At 40.2% G+C, this 20,217-nt stretch overlaps 1 protein-coding gene across 1 annotated transcript; it reads left to right on the forward strand.

The window, feature by feature from the left end:
* The first annotated feature begins 2,713 nt into the window (after positions 1-2,713).
* itgb8 (integrin, beta 8) lies at positions 2,714-19,343 on the forward strand. The gene is made up of 16 exons (XM_079367625.1): positions 2,714-3,310; positions 4,290-4,375; positions 6,581-6,752; positions 6,918-7,024; positions 7,706-7,845; positions 8,945-9,110; positions 9,955-10,113; positions 10,653-10,748; positions 10,852-10,944; positions 11,937-12,077; positions 13,184-13,604; positions 13,733-13,958; positions 14,052-14,155; positions 14,655-14,774; positions 16,486-16,649; positions 17,680-19,343. Exons 1-16 carry the CDS (start codon positions 3,226-3,228, stop codon positions 17,800-17,802), a joined length of 2,403 nt encoding a protein of 800 aa, XP_079223751.1. The 5' UTR covers positions 2,714-3,225; the 3' UTR covers positions 17,803-19,343.
* Positions 19,344-20,217: the final 874 nt, after the last annotated feature.

Here is a 20,217-nt window from a genome sequence, read left to right on the forward strand (position 1 = left end):
ATTGCAAGATTTTGTGAAATGTTCTTTGTATAATGCATTGTTGCCTTTATTGAATAGCACAGCTGAAGAAAGACACAATGGTTGGGAGGAGAGTGGGGAATGACATGCAGAAAAGGGGCAGAGGTCTTATTGCAATTCAACGTCTGCTGCAACAAGGTCTATAATTCTTTAAAGATTTCTTACATGCCACAGAGGTCAAAAAACCCAAGAGAAAGACTAAACTATTGTTGGATGTGGCCACAGAAAATGACTATTTATCCCTTCATGACATCAAAAGTGACCTTCAAACTGCAGTTGGCCTTCTAATGGTCAGACACTCTCAGCACATTAAATCAACTAAACAAACATCCGGCCTCATCTGTAAACAGTCAAGTGTGAGACACATTCTACTTTTACACTTGGAGGAAAAGAATTAAAAACAGATCAGCAGCACTTTTTGTTGTGCTCCTGTTGACAAGCGATGTTGATGTACGTCACACAACAACAAGTAGATTGTTTCCAGTGTGACATTCAAAATAGTGAAGTGGTTACAATAGAAACACGAGGCCTGACACCACACAATGTGACTGTCTGACCAAACAATCGTCTCACTATCACCTACAAAATTTCACTTCAACTAAATGTGGACGAATACATACATTTAAATATCATATGTATAAAGACAAGGACAGAGTGGTTCCTCTTAGCTATTTTTGAACTTCCACTTCATAAATTGAATCTGTCTGTGTGAGTCCGAAGCCAAATTGAAATCTGTAAGACTTTGTTCCTGATTTGGCAGTTTAAAAGAATTGGAAATTTAAACTTTAACTTAGTTTAAAAACAAACAAAACCACTCAGCGTGGATGTAAATGTATTTATTTTTGCAAGTGTTTTTGTGTAGGCAAGAAAGGTCATAGTAATCTGAAATGAGAAAATGTAGTTCACCACAAATCAAATATTGATATATCATAGAAAGAGAGAGGAGTCTGATCTGTTTGTAACACAATACAGAATACTTTCTACATAGTGCAGTTTTGTGTAGGCTTGCACCTACAGCAAACATGACTAATGCTGACATTAAAGAGCCACATAAAAAAGGTTAGACATCAACAAATCTTCATCTTTTAACAGATTCAGTCGTATTCCTTCTGAAATAAAAGCAGAAATAAAAACATAGAGAGCCTTGTTCAGAAAAGGGTTATGGTCTAATTCTGTGATTTCTTTACTCCTGTCATTTTTGGATTACTTGGGCTTCAAATTAAATTGAAACGATATCCATGTCTTTTATAGTAATTGTTTTGCTACCACTTTGACGTCTCCAAAACAACTCAACTAAAGTTTGTGTATAGAAATTAAGAGGTTTAGTGATACTCCAGAAAAAGGTTCTGTCACATAAAGTGACTTATGTCAGGGTTTTAAGAATATTCAAGAGAAAATAAACTGAGATTGTTGACTTTAAATAGGCCACATTGACTGAACCCCTATTATTCCCCCACTAGAAACATAAGAATTTATGCAACAATGACAGGTCATCAAGAAAATCTGTAAGATGAATGGACTTTAACGGGCCACTAAAAAAAGAAAGTTGGGCAGGTTTTAGAGGGCAAGTCGACATAAACATGAGTGTGTGTGTGTTTGTGGTTGAACAGTGATGAGATCAGACCAGCGTGATGAAAAGCCCAGCCGACTGATAACATAAACACACTGTGGAGAGAGAAAGAGACAAAATGGGTGTAGGGCAGGAAGGTTAAAAAGGTGTGGGGTGGTTTGTGAAGAAGAGAAGCCCAGACAACAGAGACTTAGTCTTTGTAGAGAAATCTATGTGGAGGATTTTGGAGATGTTTCACACACAAAAGACCAAGGAGTGTGTGTTTGCATCATTACCATAATTAAGAGTGACTGCTGAGAGTGCACAGATGGAGTCTTGTTGGCACTCCCCCTCTGAAATTCCCAATTGAAAAATTATGTGAATGAACTAGAGGAGAGGCGTAGCTGGCTTGGCGGATGGGGTCAAACAGAGTGGATAAGGGACCTGTGTATGACAGGGCTGCTGGCACGCTCACAATCCCTGTGTTTTGGGCTGTGTTCCAACCCAAACATGTCCAATTTCTCTCTAGCATAGGATCAGGCCAAAGATGGTAGACTATTGTGTCTTTTGTCCTCCACTGGCTCTGTTTTCCACAGGCTCAAAATGCTTAAAATGTTGAGTTGTTTGGTAAGTCTCTGGCTCCTGCTCAGTAGAGCAGCCGGCAAGGCGAGGTTACTCCGTGTCATTGGAATCTTTTCACAATGGACCCAAACCCCCCTCTTCCTCCTAGCACCAGCTTGTGAACCCCCTAAGCTCAGACTCTGGTTTTATTGACCCCTACCCCTCTCTTCAACCTCTTTCTTCCTTACTTCTGATCCACCACATCATCCATCTAAGCACAGTTTGGGTCCCACACACACACACACACACACACACACACACACACACACACACACACACACACACACACACACACACACACACACACACACAGGAGCTGTCAGTGCGACTAAATGGCTCCCAGAAGAAGAAATAAAAACATGAGTGTTCAATTCATGGTTCACATGGAATGCACAGCTCCTTGTAGTAAGCACTTTACCCCTCTCCTACGCTCTCTCTCTCGTGCTCTCTCTCTCCCTCTCTCTCTCTCTCTCTCTCTCTCTCTCTCTCTCTCTCTCTCTCTCTCTCTATGGACGACGCTATCGTTGCCATGGCATCTGGCAAAGCGATTAAAACACCGTCACTCTCGTGCCTTTTGGTGATGTTCAGTCAGCAGGTTGGTGCGCACTGGTTCGCTGTGTGTACCTCAGCTCACGCTCTATCCCGGAATGAGTTTTTGACCATCATCTATGAGTGAGAGGAGGAGGTAGTCTGTGTTGTAGAAGCACGCGGAGCGGGCGCACATCGATCCACACACCTGCTTGCTGGCAAACTGGCTAGATTGATGGAAATAGATGGAGAAACTTGTGCCGCAATTGGGCGATTGCTTCACCTCCTCTCGTGGTCCACGGGGGAGCGCGCTTGTAAGCTGATTTAACCCGGGGGATGTGAATAACTCTCCGGGATTAGAGGGTTATTGGGTGAACGACGACAATGCTCCGCGGCTCGGCCCGGCACTCCCGCCTATTGTTCGCGCGGCGGCGGACGCACCGTGCCCGGTCTCCCTCTGATCGTCTCCTCTAGCTGTACCTCGCCTCCCCGGTGTGGATACGGATAATATGACTTCCTGGCTCCGCACATACGTCAGCGTCCCTGTCTGTCTCCTGCTGGTGTGTATCTGCGCAGTGGAAGCCTCCGGTGCCGGTGAGTGGAGCCTCATTAGGGGCCAGTCACATTATATGCCATCAATTAGTCCTCTATATCTTGTATCACGTTTCTCTCTCTCCCCCCATCTGCGCAGTCCGCAGGATTCCTAAATGTTTCATGCAGGGGATTTAAGATTAGACTCCACAACACAGCTGTCATTTCCACATGTTTTTTTGGAGATTACTAGTATTCGATCTAAAAGAGGAACATCCAGGTTTCTGGGGAGCCCTTTTGACTGCCTCATCCTCTTATTCCAGCACATGTATCGATCACTTCTAATTAGAAGTTCAATGCTTAACCTATTCAGGGCTTTGCCAGAGGCCAGGATTGCTAATTGGGTCATGTCTGCTTGTTATGGGCTGTTTGTGATGCTGGGACCTGCAGCCTTTCTGCGTCCCACATTCCAGCACTTAAACAGCTCTGGAAAATAGGATCCCAGGAGATAAATCACACCAATGAATCATTAATCCAGCCTCAGGTCTAGTTTGTGCCTTTTCACTCTGCAATCTTTTCAGATCCAGCTACCCTTGATATATTTTCCTGCTAATGCTGCATAAGACTACCCTGCCTGAGGGATTTGTCACTGTGTCTCTCTATTAAAGCGTTTGTCCACGTTAAGCACTCACTGATTGACTCATGAATACAGGTCCCCAGTGATGATGTGTGGGTGTGTGGGAAATGATCCATTGCACCACTCCAGTGGCTTGAGCACCTGTTCCCACACTCCAAAGCTGTTTTTTCCCTCCGTTAAACCCACTGAAGAGCCTCATATGAGATGCTGAGCGGTGCTTTCATCATCAAAAGTGTGCATGAGATCTTTAAATGTCAACGGGGCCTCATGCTGCATAGCTAATGCGTGTTGACAGACGCAATCTTTCATATGTTAATCAAACATATATCTTTGGATTTTGTTTGGATGTTTCTTCTGTTGTTTTCATTTCCATACCTCTTTCTTCCTCCTCTTTTCTTACTGCAGGTTACAGTGCTTGTTGGTCTCCTACTATCACTTCTTGTGCAGAGTGTCTCAGACGAGGCCCGCAGTGTGCCTGGTGCTTCAAGGAGGTAGGAATGTTTATAAACGTGTGTGTTTGTGCAATAGAGAGAGAGAGAGAGAGAGAGAGAGAGAGGAAGGAAAAAAAGAGAACATGGTGGACATTCAGTGGCATTCCTCAGATGACACACACTGTCAGAGCTTTGATGCTATCCGCAGATGTGAATATAATGTGTATGTTCAGGCTTTGTGGCCTGCCCCTATGACCTGGATGAGTGCGTCTGTATGTGTGTGAATGGCTCCATGCATGCTTTCTCATGAGACTAAGCCACTTTCTATCCATGTGTTTAGTCTAGGCGCACACACATATCACTGCTCTTCACTTGCCTGTTGCTGTTTGTCTGTATCTGTCTTTGCTTTCCGTGTGTCAGTCTGTCTCGTTAAAAGCCCACCCCGAAATCAGCTTTTAGAAGCTGTAAATCCTCCACAGCCGCCACACAAGTCACGACACACACACTCAATCACACACATGCACCAAGTCACTCTGACCCGACAAGACAATCGACACATGTGTGTTTACAGACTTCAGGTGCTTTCCCATTCCTTCAACCCTCACCCCATCTGACACAATTAAACAGGGCCGGGTGGAACAGTGTGTGAAAGTATTTAAACACCACCTCTTTAACCTTCTACACTTTGAAATAACACAAACATTTAGAGTCACTGGTCCATGCTTGAAAAAGCACCGACAATTAAGCAGATACAGTACTTGAATTATTGCTCATTTGTTTCCATTGACCTTCAGTTTAGTTAAATTACTCTGAGGAAAGTCCAGGAGAGCCATTGTGAAACTGTTTTAGTAATCAGAGATTTTATTATGGTATTTTATTATTATGGTATGTTCACAAAAGGTTGTTTTTTTTTACAGTCAACTAAAAAATGTATAGAAGCTGTGTCCAGAGTTAAGAGTGTGTAGACTGGTGACACTTTTCTTGTGATGTGTCTCTGTGTAATTGGGCCCTCAGTTACTTTACTTTGGCCTTTTCAACCCCAAAGTCTTTACCATCATGGACAATAAGAGCCAACTCCCTGGGGTATTTATCTGATAATAACACACCATATAGACAAAACTTAATAAAAAGGGTGTAGATGTGTCAAGATGAAACAGATAATAAAGGGAAACTTTACTGAGAAGTGTCAATAAATGGGATATCTGTTACCCACAGAAGGCGCATGGCAACATGGATAAAAGTGAACAAGCAAACTTATCTGAGCGTTGCAGCATAGTTCATGTTCAATGCATATATTTCAAATTTAAATATAAGTTAGAATGAGTCCAAAATGGTCTCAAATACGATGTGAACCTTACACAGATGCTGTTTGAAAGAAGTCTCATATTTACTGTTATGATACAGGCAGTATATGACAGCCTCTACTGTTTTCAATGTTAAGTCAAGAAAAAGGTTGATTTGTTTAACTGAAGTAGAACTTTAAGGGTAGTTGCATACTCCTGCCCCCTATTCATTATAGTAGTTTAATCTTTCGAGATTCAAGTCACTGTATTTGTTGCTGTTTTCTAACATACTGCAGTATCAAAGGTCACTAATCCACTGCAGTAAAGCTGAAAGGCATGACGCTGTTTTGGAGAAGATTACAACCAGAATCCCTCAGTGACGGATGATTATATTATACCTTTTAGAAAAAAACAGCACTTTTTTTCTAACAATCAGAGCTGTTGCTTTCATTTTACATTCATTCTTGATTAGATGTGCGGAGAGTATTGTTTAAGAAAGGATGACTGAGCAAAAATATGACACTTACTTATTCACCAAGCTGATGAGTAACCATGAGATCACATACTATAAATAGAAATTCTTCTCATGTATTAAGTGTAACTACGTCATACTTCAGTTAAAAAAAATGATAAAAACAATGAAACCATAATGAGTGTGAAACTGGTTTCTATTATGTTATTTTATTATGTTATTTTTTCTTGTGGGTAAGTGGAGATTTCTTCCTAAATCTGTCACTGTCATGAAAAGTCAAAAAAGATTAGATATTACTCAAAGAGGATTGAGTTTATTTTAGATAAGAAAGTTAACAGCTGCTTAAACTAAACACACAGGACAACCTGTACAGATTGTTCTGTTATTTTGCAGCACAAGTGTACACAAGCTACAATTTAGAATCCAAGGCAACCCTCTTGTTTGCGTCGCTTCTTCTTACCCTTGAAATGCGATTAAAGTGACATTCTTCTGACCTTGTATGACTTTCAGGACTTTCTGGATGGTGCGGGCCCGAGCCAGCGCTGTGACCTGTCAGAGAGGCTACTGAGTAGGGGCTGTGAGGTGGACTTCATGGAGAGGTCAGAGGTGAAGGTGGAGGTCAATGCCACTATCAGCAGCACACAAGTGTCACCCCGAGACATCAGCATCAATCTCAGACAAGGTAGACAACAGAGACCGTCTTGATTTTTGCCTCAGTACAAACTTACGTCAATATTTAATCACAGATCTCTGATTTGAACTTCTTTGTTTGTTATTGTTTTAGTGTGTAAAAATCAGCTGATTGAACTTTGAAGATCTCATTTATTTTTCATTTATGTGTTTGGAGGTTTGGAGGCGAGTGTCATTGTGGCTGTTCAGCAGTTGGAGCGTTATCCTGTGGATCTTTACTACCTGGTTGATGTTTCAGCATCTATGCAGGAGAATCTTGATCATGTAGGTGTTTATACACTCAGCTGACACTTGTTTACCTCAAGCTAATAATGCATTTCTAAACTAAATCCCATTTTCAGTTATGGCTGGAAAACAGCAAGACTTTTAAACATGGATTACAGGTTGTTGTTATACTTTGACTCTATATTAAGTTGGATGACACGCCTCCTCATGCTGTAGTGAAGCTAAAATAACATGGCAATGACACTTACATTTTGTGCAAGGGACTTCATTTGAAACCAGAGTGTGTTCAGTAGCCCCCTGGCCAAAGTTTGGATGTCTTCCCCCAAAGCACACATTTGATTTACCTTTAAAACAACAAAGATTCCTCTGCTTAGTCCGGTCCACAGCAGAACAGATTTTTGTGACAGTGTACACTCATGATTATGGGAAGTTCCATGTCTCTTCTGTTCGTGTTTGTTACATTTTCTCTTCACTTTCCTCCACTGCTCTGCTTATCATGGTGCACAAACTGCACATGAGCATCATCTGTTAACTGTCAGTCATGATGATTCACCCCTTCATGGCATAAAATAAGTTTCTACTCTTATTTTTGTTTCAATATCCTTTTGTCCTAATTTTTCCCCTTCTCTGTCTTCATCTCTTCTATTGCACTATCCTCCGCATCTCACTGAATTCACCTATCCTGTGTCCACCTGCACCTCCATGTTTTCCCTGCTCCAGTTGAAGACGGTGGGTGTGGCTTTGTCGCTTAGGATGACTGAGCATTCCTCAGATCTTTGGCTTGGTTTTGGCTCGTTTGTGGACAAACCTGTCTCCCCCTACATCAATGTCCACCCCTCCAAGATTAATAACCCCTGCAGGTGAGCCACAGAAGCATAAAGTCGCTTTTATTCTTCTTCTTTCTTTTTTTTTTTTTTTTTTTGGGGGGGGGGTTCAGTTACAAAAGAATACATCTTTAACGCCGATAGAGTATCCCACTTGTTTTCCACAGTCAACTTTTACTGCAGAGTCATTACGTTAGACTAAAAGTCCATTTATTCTGTTAGTCTGACAAAGAGTAACAATGGACTTTTGAAATGGTCATACTAGCAAACCAAGTTAATGCATTTTGGGATCAATATCTTAAATGTATATGCCTTAATCGGATCCCAACTGTCCCATACATTCTGCACATTCTCCGCAGTTCCTGTACCAGACTTTCATCCAGAGGGTGACTGAATAATGTGCAGCATTTTTTCTTGTCTTCCTTTGGATTAATAAAAGCTAGACGGTCATGTGCATCGGATTTGTACCTTTATAAAGTAGAGTAGAGCATTTACAGAATGTACAGAGTTGTAAAGCTGTGCATGTTTTGATTGTTCACCATACGGTCAGTGTGCCTTTTGCTAACTTATTAGGTCAACCATAAAAAGGTCCAATCATAACTAGCAGAAAGAGGCTGTATCCCCACCAACTGCAACAGAGTTGGATGTATTTCAGTCAATACTTATCGTAAATGTACTGATTGATCTTTTTCTAAGTTTAAGCAAGGAATCTGCACCCATTAGTTGCTCCAAACATTATATGACGCAGGGGGCAAACATGTTATAATGATGGCCTTTCCTTGAAGTGATTTTTTTGGAGATCTACACAGGGTTGTGTTCAGATTTTTTTTAATTGGGGTGGAATATTTAAAACACAAGATTGAACAAAATGTATATCCATCCAAATAGTTTTTAATTTTTAAACACACCAAAAGAGGGCCAATACCACCTTCTGGACACCCCCCTGGAACTACTATTCTGTGTAATTTTATGCTTTTATCAATCAGATGTTTTTATCCCCTGTAAGGTGACCTTGGGTGGCTTGAAAGAGCGCCATCAAATAAAATTTATTATTATTATTATTATCTCCCTGGATCTACGCCCTTGAAAATGCATTCTTAATAGTTGCCACTAAAAACTCTCTGTCTCTCCCCAGTGATTATGAAATCCGTTGTCGCCCAGCTCACGGCTACCACCATGTCTTAAGTATGACCAAAAATATGAGCGAGTTCACACGAGTGATTAAACGTCAGCGCATCTCAGGAAACATGGACACACCAGAGGGAGGACTGGATGCTATGCTGCAGGCTGCTGTCTGCAAGGTATGTATTTATAGACCCTGAGAGTGTGTAAAAAATAGAACGCATGAATACAATATATTTTTAGTTGCTTGTATACTTTCTAAAAAATGAGGGTTGACCCCATATTTGGTAGTAAGCTTGCCTGCTGCTGAGCTGCTGAACAAGGCTTTTATTCTGGCTGACTGGTGGCACTCTGACTCAGAATTGTATTAACTCAAGAATCCCATAAAGTAATGACAACACTGCATGGATATGACACACATGCATACTTACTCACACAGACACACACACATTCAATTATGGCAGCAGGAGGGCTGTGAATCACACCATGCAGGGGGCCACTGAGTAACCAGTCTGCAGGGAAACACCAAAGTGGCAAAGAGTCCAGAAATAGACTCTCCATTATGTCAGACCTACTTCTAAACTCACTGGGTTTCCTTAAATACACACACAGACTCACACAGTGTTTTTTTCTCACACTGTCATTGACGAGTCACAGACACAGAGGCAGACTTAGTGACTTGTGGAGGAATTTGTGCTGCTCTTCATTACAGAACGAGCAGATCACTATGGAAACTAATGTAGTTCAGATGAGTAAAACGTTTGAATTGCGTTTCTTTACCACATGTATAAATCGTGAACAAAATAAAGCAGAGGCTTTTTTTCCATTTGTCTGTGTGAATGTAGCTGACTAGTGATATCAGGGAATAAGAACAAAGGAATCTATTTAACTGCTCCCAAGAAACAGAATATATATTAGAATAATTTACAATGGTAATTTGGTATTATTTAGTGTAAAATAGGTTTTTTAAAAAAGTATTATTCACATGTCACGGTGTCCTGATTCCCATATATCTGGCTTTAGAAAGCAGTCGGTTGGCGACCGGAGGCCAAGCGACTGTTGCTGCTGATGACTGACCAACCATCTCACCTCGCTCTGGACAGCCGCCTAGCAGGGATTGTAATGCCACATGACGGGCTGTGTCACCTGGAAAACAATGTCTACACCGGGAGCACGAGGATGGTGAGAGGAGGGGGAAAGTCTGTAGACTGTAGCTTTTTAATTGGGCTGAGCTCCTCTCAAGAAATGCTGCCTGTAACAATGTAATTGTAGGCTTTGGTTGTTGTATGTATTTAACAAAGAAGATACAACATGTTAATATGTGAGTTCATAATGAGATTACTGACCTCAAAAGTGAGGTCACTAATCTCAGATTTTTTTCTTAAATGGGCAACATTTTGAGTGATAACCTTTATCCTCTATGATAGTAAAATGATAGTCTTTGCAAGTCATCAAATCGAGATTTTAAGGGTGTCATTTTAGGCTTCAATATTTAAAGAAAATAAATTAACATTAGGTTTTATCAACAAAAAAATAACTCTTGTCAAGAAAACTTTAGAAAGCAGTTTCTGTGACGCTATGGTTTTATAGTATTATTTACTCTAGTTTGTGGGGTGAAGATGTCATTTGAACCATGCACTGTTGAGTTTATGCAATTTGACTGTAAAATTATGCACTGCTAATTCATGAGGGAAACCCAAAATAAATTGGCTCTTTTTCAGGACCATCCCAGTCTGGGTCAACTGTCTGATAAGCTGCTAGAAAACCACATCTACTCCCTGTTTGCTGTGGAGAAGCAGCAGTACCAGTGGTATGAGGTAAACTCTAACTCAAACATCATGTGACAACAACTGAGAGCAAGAAAATTTAAATTACAGGCACAAAGTGTTTCTCAATCGTCCCCTTCCTCTGCTTCTCTAGGAGTTGGTGCGCCTGCTGCCTGGCTCATATCTGGGAAAGTTAGGCCTCTTCCAGGCTCCAAACCTTATAGAGCTGGTGGTAGACGCATACAAGGTACTTATCAACTCCTTCTGCAAATGTTAAGAATGGCTTCTTTCCTCTCACTCACCACCGCATCCTTTAATTAGAAGACAGGAATAAGCGAAAGGTCAGAGAAAAGAAACTGTATAGGCTTACCTGCCCTGGCAACATTTATCATTATTATCACACCTTCCTTTTTGTAGAAAAAAGGCCTGAAAACCCAAACTACTAAAATATTTTCTTGAACGTTTCTACTATTTTTATTTATTCATCATTTAGGTGGGACTGTGCAGACTACAACAAAAAAAACTCAGGAAGTAATGCAAGTTTTAATCCTAAACTTTGGGGGGAAAAATGTGATTGGAGAAGTGCTGGCTCGCTGAGGGCATAATGAAACAGAAAAACAGAGATGAGAACAGGAGGTTAAAGAAGGGTGTGTGTATGGGGTTCGTTCAGCTGGCAGCAGTCTTGGCTGTAATCTAGCCTCAGGCACAACGCCCCATTGTTTGCTCCGGAGAATCTGCCGAATCCACAGATCCGGGTCTACACACACACACACACACACACACACACACACACACACACACACACACACACACACACACACACACACACACACACACACACACACACATACACACACACAGTAGCAAACAGAAGCTTGTATTATAAAAGCTATCAGATCCCCACAGGACCCATGTGTCCCAATCACGGATGAAAACAACCAAGCTATTTTTGGCCCCTCCCCTTTTTTCCCATAACCCCCCATTCCCCCCCGGATAGTAGAAAGAAAGAAAGGACAACGATGAGGGCTTTCTTGGCACATGTGACAACTTAAATTAATCACACTTCCCCATTTTTTACTTATCTACTTCCACCTCATTATTTTGCTCACACATGTTGGATTCATTCCTTATTTATACTGTCTCTGCTCTTCTTACTGCCTTTTATCTCAGCCTACATTTCTGTGCAACTAGCAGCATAGCAGCAGAAATCTTAATGTTTCTCCCACTCTCTACATCCAGAGGTTGCTGTCGGAGGTGTCAGTGTCTGTGTCAGTGGAAGATAAGGCAGTCAGCAGGTACTGGGTGTCTGTATCTCCAATATGTCCTGATGGAGCCACTGCTAACAACCAGAGTTGCTTCGGGGTGCAGCCCAACCAGACGGTACTAATCCTGAACACACAACAGTGTATAACCACATAAACACAACACTAAAACAGCTCTAAAATTTAGAAAGTAATTTGTCACAGGACATTTATTGGTTGTATTGGATTACTTTGACACATACAGTAACACCCACAGAGTTATCACTGAGCGCTCTGGAAGGCAGGACAGATTTTGTAAATAATCCCAGTTGAGCGGATTACAGGCTGTGTTTAACAGGAAAACATTTCCATGTGATTCCATGACCTTACCTAGCCTAAAATGAAAGCCTCTATGCTCCCAAATAAGATGTTTATAATATGAAATAGGTTGTTGGACAGTCTCTGTTTTATACCCAATCCATTTATTCATGAATAGAAATGACCAAAACAGTTTTGCCTATAAAAGATTTATTATCCATCTTTATCTAGGCTCTAGGCTCCAAGATACTTCTAAATTACAACAGCGGCAGTATAATTGGAAACGTTCCTTCTGTTCACTCACTAAGTGACAGATGAGATTCTTTTCCTCTGTAACCTTTTGCGGCTTTTTAGCTTTGCCGAACACCAAGTAGCTTAATCGTTGCTTCATAGTCAGACTATTGTACAAAACGATTCAAGTTCAGCCCCTGCTCTTTAATCCATGGGTGGATTAAAGTGAATAACTGAAAGTACCCACAGTTACCAGAAGGGAGATGGGGGTAAAAAAGCCATGCAGTTCAAAGCTTTAGGATGCTACCTACACATCAACAGAATAATTATTCACACTTACATTCAAGTTATTTAGCCTGTCTTTAAAGTCTTTTCAGAGATAGCAAAAATTATACAGAAAGCGATAACTTATTCTGTATAATTCATTTTAAAATGAAAGCTAGGGTTACATTTGAAATGCATGAAAAACGTGTTTTACTTTGCTGCTTTTCTCTAGAACAACATAGAATCTCTAAAGTACGGTGGCCCTGAATTCCCAAACAGTAAAGAAAAAAATATGTTGTGCACAAATGATTTATTTTTTTGTTTTACTTTTTGGGCAAGCAAAGTGTTGTACTGACTAACAACAGATCATTTGCTAACTAAGAAGAACTGCTTCTTAATTAATCACATTGACTGTTTTGTCTCCCAACCCAGGTCTACTTTAATATTACTATTGGCCTATACTCATGTCCTGCTGATGTGGAAGAAGAAGATGTAACAGTTGTGATTCGCCCTGTGGGTTACAATGAATCTACGGTTGTAAGAATCAAAGCTACTTGTGGCTGCAGTTGTGGACAAATAAAGCGCTGCAATGATGACAGCCAATCAGCATGCAGCAGCACACAAGACGCTCTCAATCAAGCACAGCAACTGGATCTAGGATCAATTAAGAACTCTAACAGAGATATAAACTGGAAATGCAGAGCTGAAGGGTCTGATATGGACTGTAGTGGCCGAGGATTGTGTGAGTGTGGGAGGTGTGTTTGTGAACAGAGCAGACTTGGGACAGTTTATGGGAAATACTGTGAGAAAGATGATTTCTCCTGCGTGTATAAAGGAGGGCTGCTGTGTGGAGGTAAGGGATACACACTTAAAGAAGAATCACAAAACTGGAAAATTTAAAGTATGCTGACTTTTGAAACAAACACATTTTTTGTATAAAATTTTGAGACTCCTTTCCTCATGTTTCTGTGTCCTTCTCAGGTCGAGGTGAATGTGTGTCAGGTGAGTGTGTGTGCGAAGATGGCTGGACAGGTGACAGCTGCGGTTGTCCCATCTCCACAGCAACATGCCAGTCAGCAGTCAACGGTTTGATTTGCAGCGGGCAGGGTAGATGTGTGTGTGGCGTTTGTGTGTGCGACTACCTTCAACACTCTGGAGACTTCTGTGAAAGAAGTCTTGCGCGCCAAAGCACCTGCCAATCAAACTGGTACTTGTCACTTTCTGTTCAAACACAAAGCATTATGGGAGATGTTACAAGTCTATGTATAGTTGAAGCTGACTCTGTTGTTCCCTCTCTCAGGAAGTGTGTTGACTGCCATGTGTCTCACCGTTTCACACAAGAAGACGCAGGACATTGCAACAACAGCTGCCCCCCCTCTGTAGGCTACATTGACAACCAATCAGGTACATCCAATCGAGCCAAGATAACCTTCAGAGTGACCTTCAGAGTTTATAAACAAAGGAACAAGCTAAGTTTTATTTATACAAATGTCACTTCAGTTAAATAATCTTGCCACTGTTTTCATACAGATTTGAAGGGGACTGGCAGTCTGAAAGCTTAATAGTTGTAGTGACAGATAATTATGATTGGGGGAGCTATTCAGGGAGCTATTTATCAGAGATTTGTTATGGCTGAAACTGCTGCCTCCTGTGTCTGAAAATAGGATGAATCTGTAGTAGTAATTTGATCTCTTATTACCGTAAAGATATTGACCAGAAAGCTTTCAGGTGAGAACTTAAGAACCGTAAAACATGCCAACTTTCCTCTAATGCTACTCATTGATTTCTCTTCTGTTTTTAGCCCCAAGCTATATTTTCACTGGGGCTTTAACTCAGGATTGAAAAACCTTTTACTTAACCATTTCTCTGTCTCTCTGTCTTTTGCTCCTGTGTTCATCTTCAGGCAAACAAAGAGAAGACCCTGGTTATCAGTGTTTGTACATCAGTAAAGACGGCTGCCGCTATCAGTTTTTAACAAGCTCACAGTCTGGACAGACCCAGCTTTACATAAACACAAGACCAGGTACAGTGTAAATACACACACATGCATCAATTCGAGGTCACTTCCGTTGTTGCCATTGCTGCAATACTGCACCCTGGTGTATTTGAGTCAGCAAGTGTGCTGTCAGTGTAACAGCTGTATTTTACATTTTCCCTTCAGCTCACAGCTCATTTTTGGTCATTTTAACAGTCAAACACACACACGGTGCATAAGTTAAAACCCAAAGGTTCTCGACTGGTTACACACAAAACACACACACACACACACACACACTTACACATGATTACATGTCCAAGTGTTACAGTTCATCCCCGCCTTCCCAATTTCTGGAACAGCACTGCTCATTGTGCACACCCCCCCTCCCTTCACCACCTCCACCTCCCTCCTCCATCCCAATGGGACACTCTCTTCCTGCTCACGCCCAGTCCTCCCGGGTGCAGCAGGAGCCAGGTCTCCATGGTTACCCTGTTACAAAATGTCAGAGCAGTCTTTGGGCCCTTTGTGTTGAGCGATGAGCCCGTCATCCACACATGCTCCCCAGCAGATCCACAGCCAGCTGACTGCTCAGGGCAGCATCACTGGCACAGCTGCTAGTTTGTAGAAATGTGGGGATGTGTGGAAAGAAGTTTAGTTAAATTTACTAAACAAAATACTTTCCACTTTTCTTAATTATATGCTATTTTAAACATCTTCTCAACAGCTTAATAAAGCAAAATTTGGACCACTACTACATTTTTTCAGCTATTGAATTACATAAGTTAATGTCTCTGTTTAAATTCATTTTAGTATGTATGACGATGTGCAAAATGAACCTTTCTACCGTTAGTTTCAGTATAAATTTGACATCTTTTTGTATTTAACCCAAGTAAGATTTTGTAAGATGGATTTCCATAGAGTACAGTATTTTTACATTGCTGTATAATTACTTTAACAACAATTCTGATGTTTACCAAAGAACTGTAAGCTGTATAAGAAGGGGACGCAGTGGTGGTTTTTAAAATGGAAGCCAACACTTAACACTTCTTTCTGCTGGCTAGCAGGCGGAGAATTCGCTGGTTCCACAAAGAAGCGGTTTTTTTTGTCAGATGTTTTATGTCCCCTTATTAAAAAAAAACAATTAACCATTGTTTAAAATTTTAACACAGTGATGTTGAGGAGGACATATAATAATTACACCCTTTTTTGACCTTTTCAAACAGTCACCTGTGCTGTGCTTAAGTCAAAATAACACAAATTAATCACTAGAGGAGCTTTATGACCCTGTATCAACCAGCTCTCTCAGAACGCTCCGGTTTGGTGTGTTCCTCTTTAAATGTAATGAGCCCCCTCCGAGTTGAGAGCATTTTAAATGTACCATTTTTCTCAATGTTGTAAGACTTAGACAAAGATTAACAAAGAACTGGATGAATTTATTTCACATTTTGTGGATCGATAGACACTCAGGTTGCCCAAATCTCATTTTGAGTTAGGATAAGATTAAGGATAAGGGCTGGGGCCAGGTATGTGACTTTTAATATTACAGGTAATTTATCAAAATATAAGAAAATTGGTATTTTTTTGTAATAGAGTCATTAAGGCTCTGCAATTCCATTATTGGTTGCATATTTAGTGTGTTTTATGAGGATATGTGATGTTTCCTCTATACAGCAGCAGACTCGGTTTTGAACTTTCTGATGCTAACAGTGAGAGGCACTGCAGTAAATCCTCTTTGTGTGTATTTGTGTGTCCACAGAGTGTGCCAGAAGTGGGCGACTGGTGGGGACATTCCTGAGTGTGTGTGCTCTGACGGTGCTGTGCGGGTTGGTTGTGGTGGCTGTTTCCCGGCTGCTACTGCAAACCCGAGGAAGGTCAGAGGGGGGCGCTTCTGAGGACGCAGGCTACCTCTGCACCGGAAAGGTTAGCTCTCAAAAGTCAAGCAGGCTATGCTGTAGGAGTAATTTACTTTCCAGGGTTTTAATTTAGGGGCAGGTAAGGTAGCCATGCGGCCCTTTAGGAGAACACATAACCCTTTCATACTTTAGGATGTTTTTGTTTAAATGTACCATCCCCTGAAACCAGTAGTAAAAACATTGATTCTGCTGTTAGTACTGCAGCTGTATTTTACATTTCCGCTCAAATCCCACCACAATATCCAGAGTGTCCAGACATGTAACTTTACAGTGATGTACTGCACCTTTGAGAAGAAATGAAGAATTTTTTTTTCGTGATACTGCTGATAGATCAACTTTAAAAGAAATTATGCATATGATTGGAGAACATCTGATGTCTTCCACATGGTGTAAGCCAAATGCAATATTTTACTTCCTGAGAATGCCAATTTACACTATTAGATTATCTGAAAGTATTTTCTCCTTCACCTAAAAGCAGCTTCTTTAATAGAAGAGGGGCATTACCTGTTTTATGCGGTTCACAAGTTTCACAATGGGCACTTAATGAAATAGTTTCTCTGTTTCTACATCATCCAAGGTTGTTTATTGATGTGTTTTATACCAAACAGTAAATGTTTGGTATAAACTTTGGTGAATGCAGCATTAAAAAGAAAAGTCTTAATATGAATAACTCTTTAAATTCTGTGATATGGTTACTCACAAAAAAATAGGAGACTCCTCACATAATTAATTTACAGGTATTGACTTGCCAATGTTTTTCTTCCTTAACACATAAGAAGAGGCTGACATTATATTCTTTAATCTTTTGTTAATGAAATTGAATTGTCTTTAAACATTCAATGTACTTGCTGTCATATCTGTGATCATAAATCCCTATTGGTATCTGTATCAAATATCCTGTTTCTTTCCATTGCTTAAAAAGAAAGTTGTGTAATGTCTTGTGGCTTATGTATTCAAAGACACATTACTAACTGTATATCCTTGAATGCGTATGTTCTTGAGGCTGGCAATGACTTTATGCTCCTGTCCAACTTCAGGACCTGTCTTACATCCCTACAACCAATGAGAAGACAGTTACTTACAGGAGGGACCGCCCCACTGACCACCCCTTGGAAATGCACATCCAGGTTCCGAAAATGCCCCTTGGTGACCATTGGTAGTATTAGGCCAAAGAGAGAGGAGACATGTAGAAAGAGTCACAACTAAAGGCATCTTCTCTGCTTCTCATTCAAAAAACACCCAGCTGATGTGGAGACTCTGAAAGTAGTCACCCTAACTATGAAACCTCTTTGGGATCACATTTATAAAATGAAAACTTTTATAGACTGTGCGACAAACGTGGCCAGTATCCAGGAGATCAAGAGGAAACTAAGAGCACAAATCCCTGACCTCTTCCTCTGTAACAGCAGCAGAGTGGCTGCTCCGTCTTCCACAGGGTAAAGGGCGATCCCTGCTCATTTTTTGTTTGTTTTTTTTGCCATGTGACAATTAATGGTCTAACTTAAGAGTGGATAAGAGAGAGTGTGTATGACTGAGTGTTTGTGTTGCAGGTAGCCACATTTCTGCTCTATCTTTGTTTTCTATTTATGATGTTTTAGTTTTAGAAACACTACACTACATACTATATTGTCTTAGTCTGCCCTCTTGTGGTGACATATTTGTTCCTACAATAACGGCATTAGCACTTCTCTCAGCTGTTGTTGAAGATCTCATGAAGCACCCCAGTGACTCTTTATGATTTTAATGTTTTACTTTGCTTAGATTTTCTTTGCACTTGTTGGGGTACTTCTTTTTTTGGTGCGTTTAAATGTGGCATTTCAGTTTTGTTGACTGTTCAGTCACATTGCAAATTAGTGTTAATATGACATTTATTTTAACATGATTTTTGAAAAAATAGTTTCATATGATTGCCAGTTGTTGATGATCTGGATAGACTTGCACTTGAACATTTCTTTTGCATTATACTACTGAAAACGGTGGGTCTGTATGAGCAGGAGAGCTGTGGGTTTGAAATGGTTTGTTTGCTATATGTTGGGCATTTTAAGGCATATAAAGCTAATTTAACAAATCCACGACACTGGAATTAAAATGGGCTGAAAACTGGAAATTGCATAAACCAACAACTCTTCATGGAACCTCTGCAATAGAATCAGAACTGCCTGCATGCAATTCCTGATCATCCCATGAGCTATAATGAATACAGAACATTTCTGGTACAAACAAAGGTATACACTTGATCTGAAATGTCTGAGATCAGATATTTAATCACATCCCTCGTGCACAAGATCCTCTGCCTCCAACGTTAAAGTTTGATGGCATTTTCAGAGATGTTTACTTACCCCATCCTGTTCCTCCTTTTGATCTGTAACACAGTGTTGTTTACAACAATACCTGATCTCTTTCACTGTAAGTGAGGAACACTAATTAATATTTATTTAGAATTTTTTGTTCCTTTTATTTATGTTAATTGTACTAGTTTATGTTAAGTATATGGCAACAGAAGTTATAACTGTTAGGGTTAAAGAAGAGCGCTTTCTATCTTTAACTATGAAAATCATTCAGCAATAAGTGAATTATCTCATCTCACTGGACACATGTGGGATAACAAAACAACAGCACTTTTCTCTGTAGTTCTGCTGTCAATCAATGTGAATAGTTGTGTAGCATGAATGTTTTCCTCACAATAAACATTTGCAAGATTGTTTCCTTTTTTAAAACTTTGAAAAAAAAACTTTGAATTTGGGCTTCAATACACATTTATGAAGAAAATGAGTCGTATTTTCAAGGGATAAATCATTTTTAAGTGGTTAAAACTAAGATTGATATAAAGCAGTCCTAAATAACATGGTTTTAATTTCCAAACGCACCTGTATATGGATACAATTAGTTTTCAGTTAAATGCAAGCTCTTCTCTTGTTTGTTATTGTGCTGCAACAAAACACACGTGGTCCACCATACTGGTGGCTATAGAAACTGAACACTAGGTGGAGATGCACACTTCAGCAATGAGTGTTTCTGAGCGCTAAATATAAGAAGCAACAGGCCTTCGCAGAAAGTGTGCATTTGGTACAATATTGAAACTAACCAAATGTAGTAGTGTTCTTTCAAGGGAAATCGGAAAACATATTCAAATAATCTGCTTTTTCTTTTCTTGTATTGACTTTTAGTGAGCCAGATCAACTCTGTGACAAGAGCTGGCTCTTTGAGCTCCCAAACAGCTCTTCAAATAACCACTTACTTTTTTTAAAGTCAGTGAAATCTAACTAAAGAATAAATAACAATTATAGAGAGTGTGCCAAATGATTTATTAAAGCTTTTTATATAATTTGAAATCTTTCTTTGACAGGGCGGACTGAATTATTTCAACACCCTGTTGAGGAAAAAGTAATTTTCATAAAGCTGCCCAGCTTGCAGTTCACCTAAACTCAACTGAAATATCATTTTTAAGTTAACTGATTACAATTAAAGATCACATTTATTTACGAACTAAATCTGCTCCAATGAGCTTACTCCAAAAATATCGATGAGTCAAATGGCAAACCTCACTAAGAAATAATCCTTAATAAATAAACGTC

This window comes from Symphodus melops (assembly GCF_947650265.1).
Source record: "Symphodus melops genome assembly, chromosome: 18".
Taxonomy (NCBI): Eukaryota; Metazoa; Chordata; class Actinopteri; order Labriformes; family Labridae; genus Symphodus; species Symphodus melops.

What these genes read in the sequence shown, in the direction of transcription:
- itgb8 (XM_079367625.1), top strand. Translation starts at nt 3,226, where the DNA reads ATGACTTCCTGGCTCCGCACATACGTCAGCGTCCCTGTCTGTCTCCTG. An exon ending in GTGCCTGGTGCTTCAAGGAG is followed by an intron (nt 4,376 to 6,580) that starts GTAGGAATGTTT and finishes TATGACTTTCAG; the next exon opens with GACTTTCTGGATGGTGCGGG. An exon ending in ACACCGGGAGCACGAGGATG is followed by an intron (nt 10,114 to 10,652) that starts GTGAGAGGAGGG and finishes GCTCTTTTTCAG; the next exon opens with GACCATCCCAGTCTGGGTCA.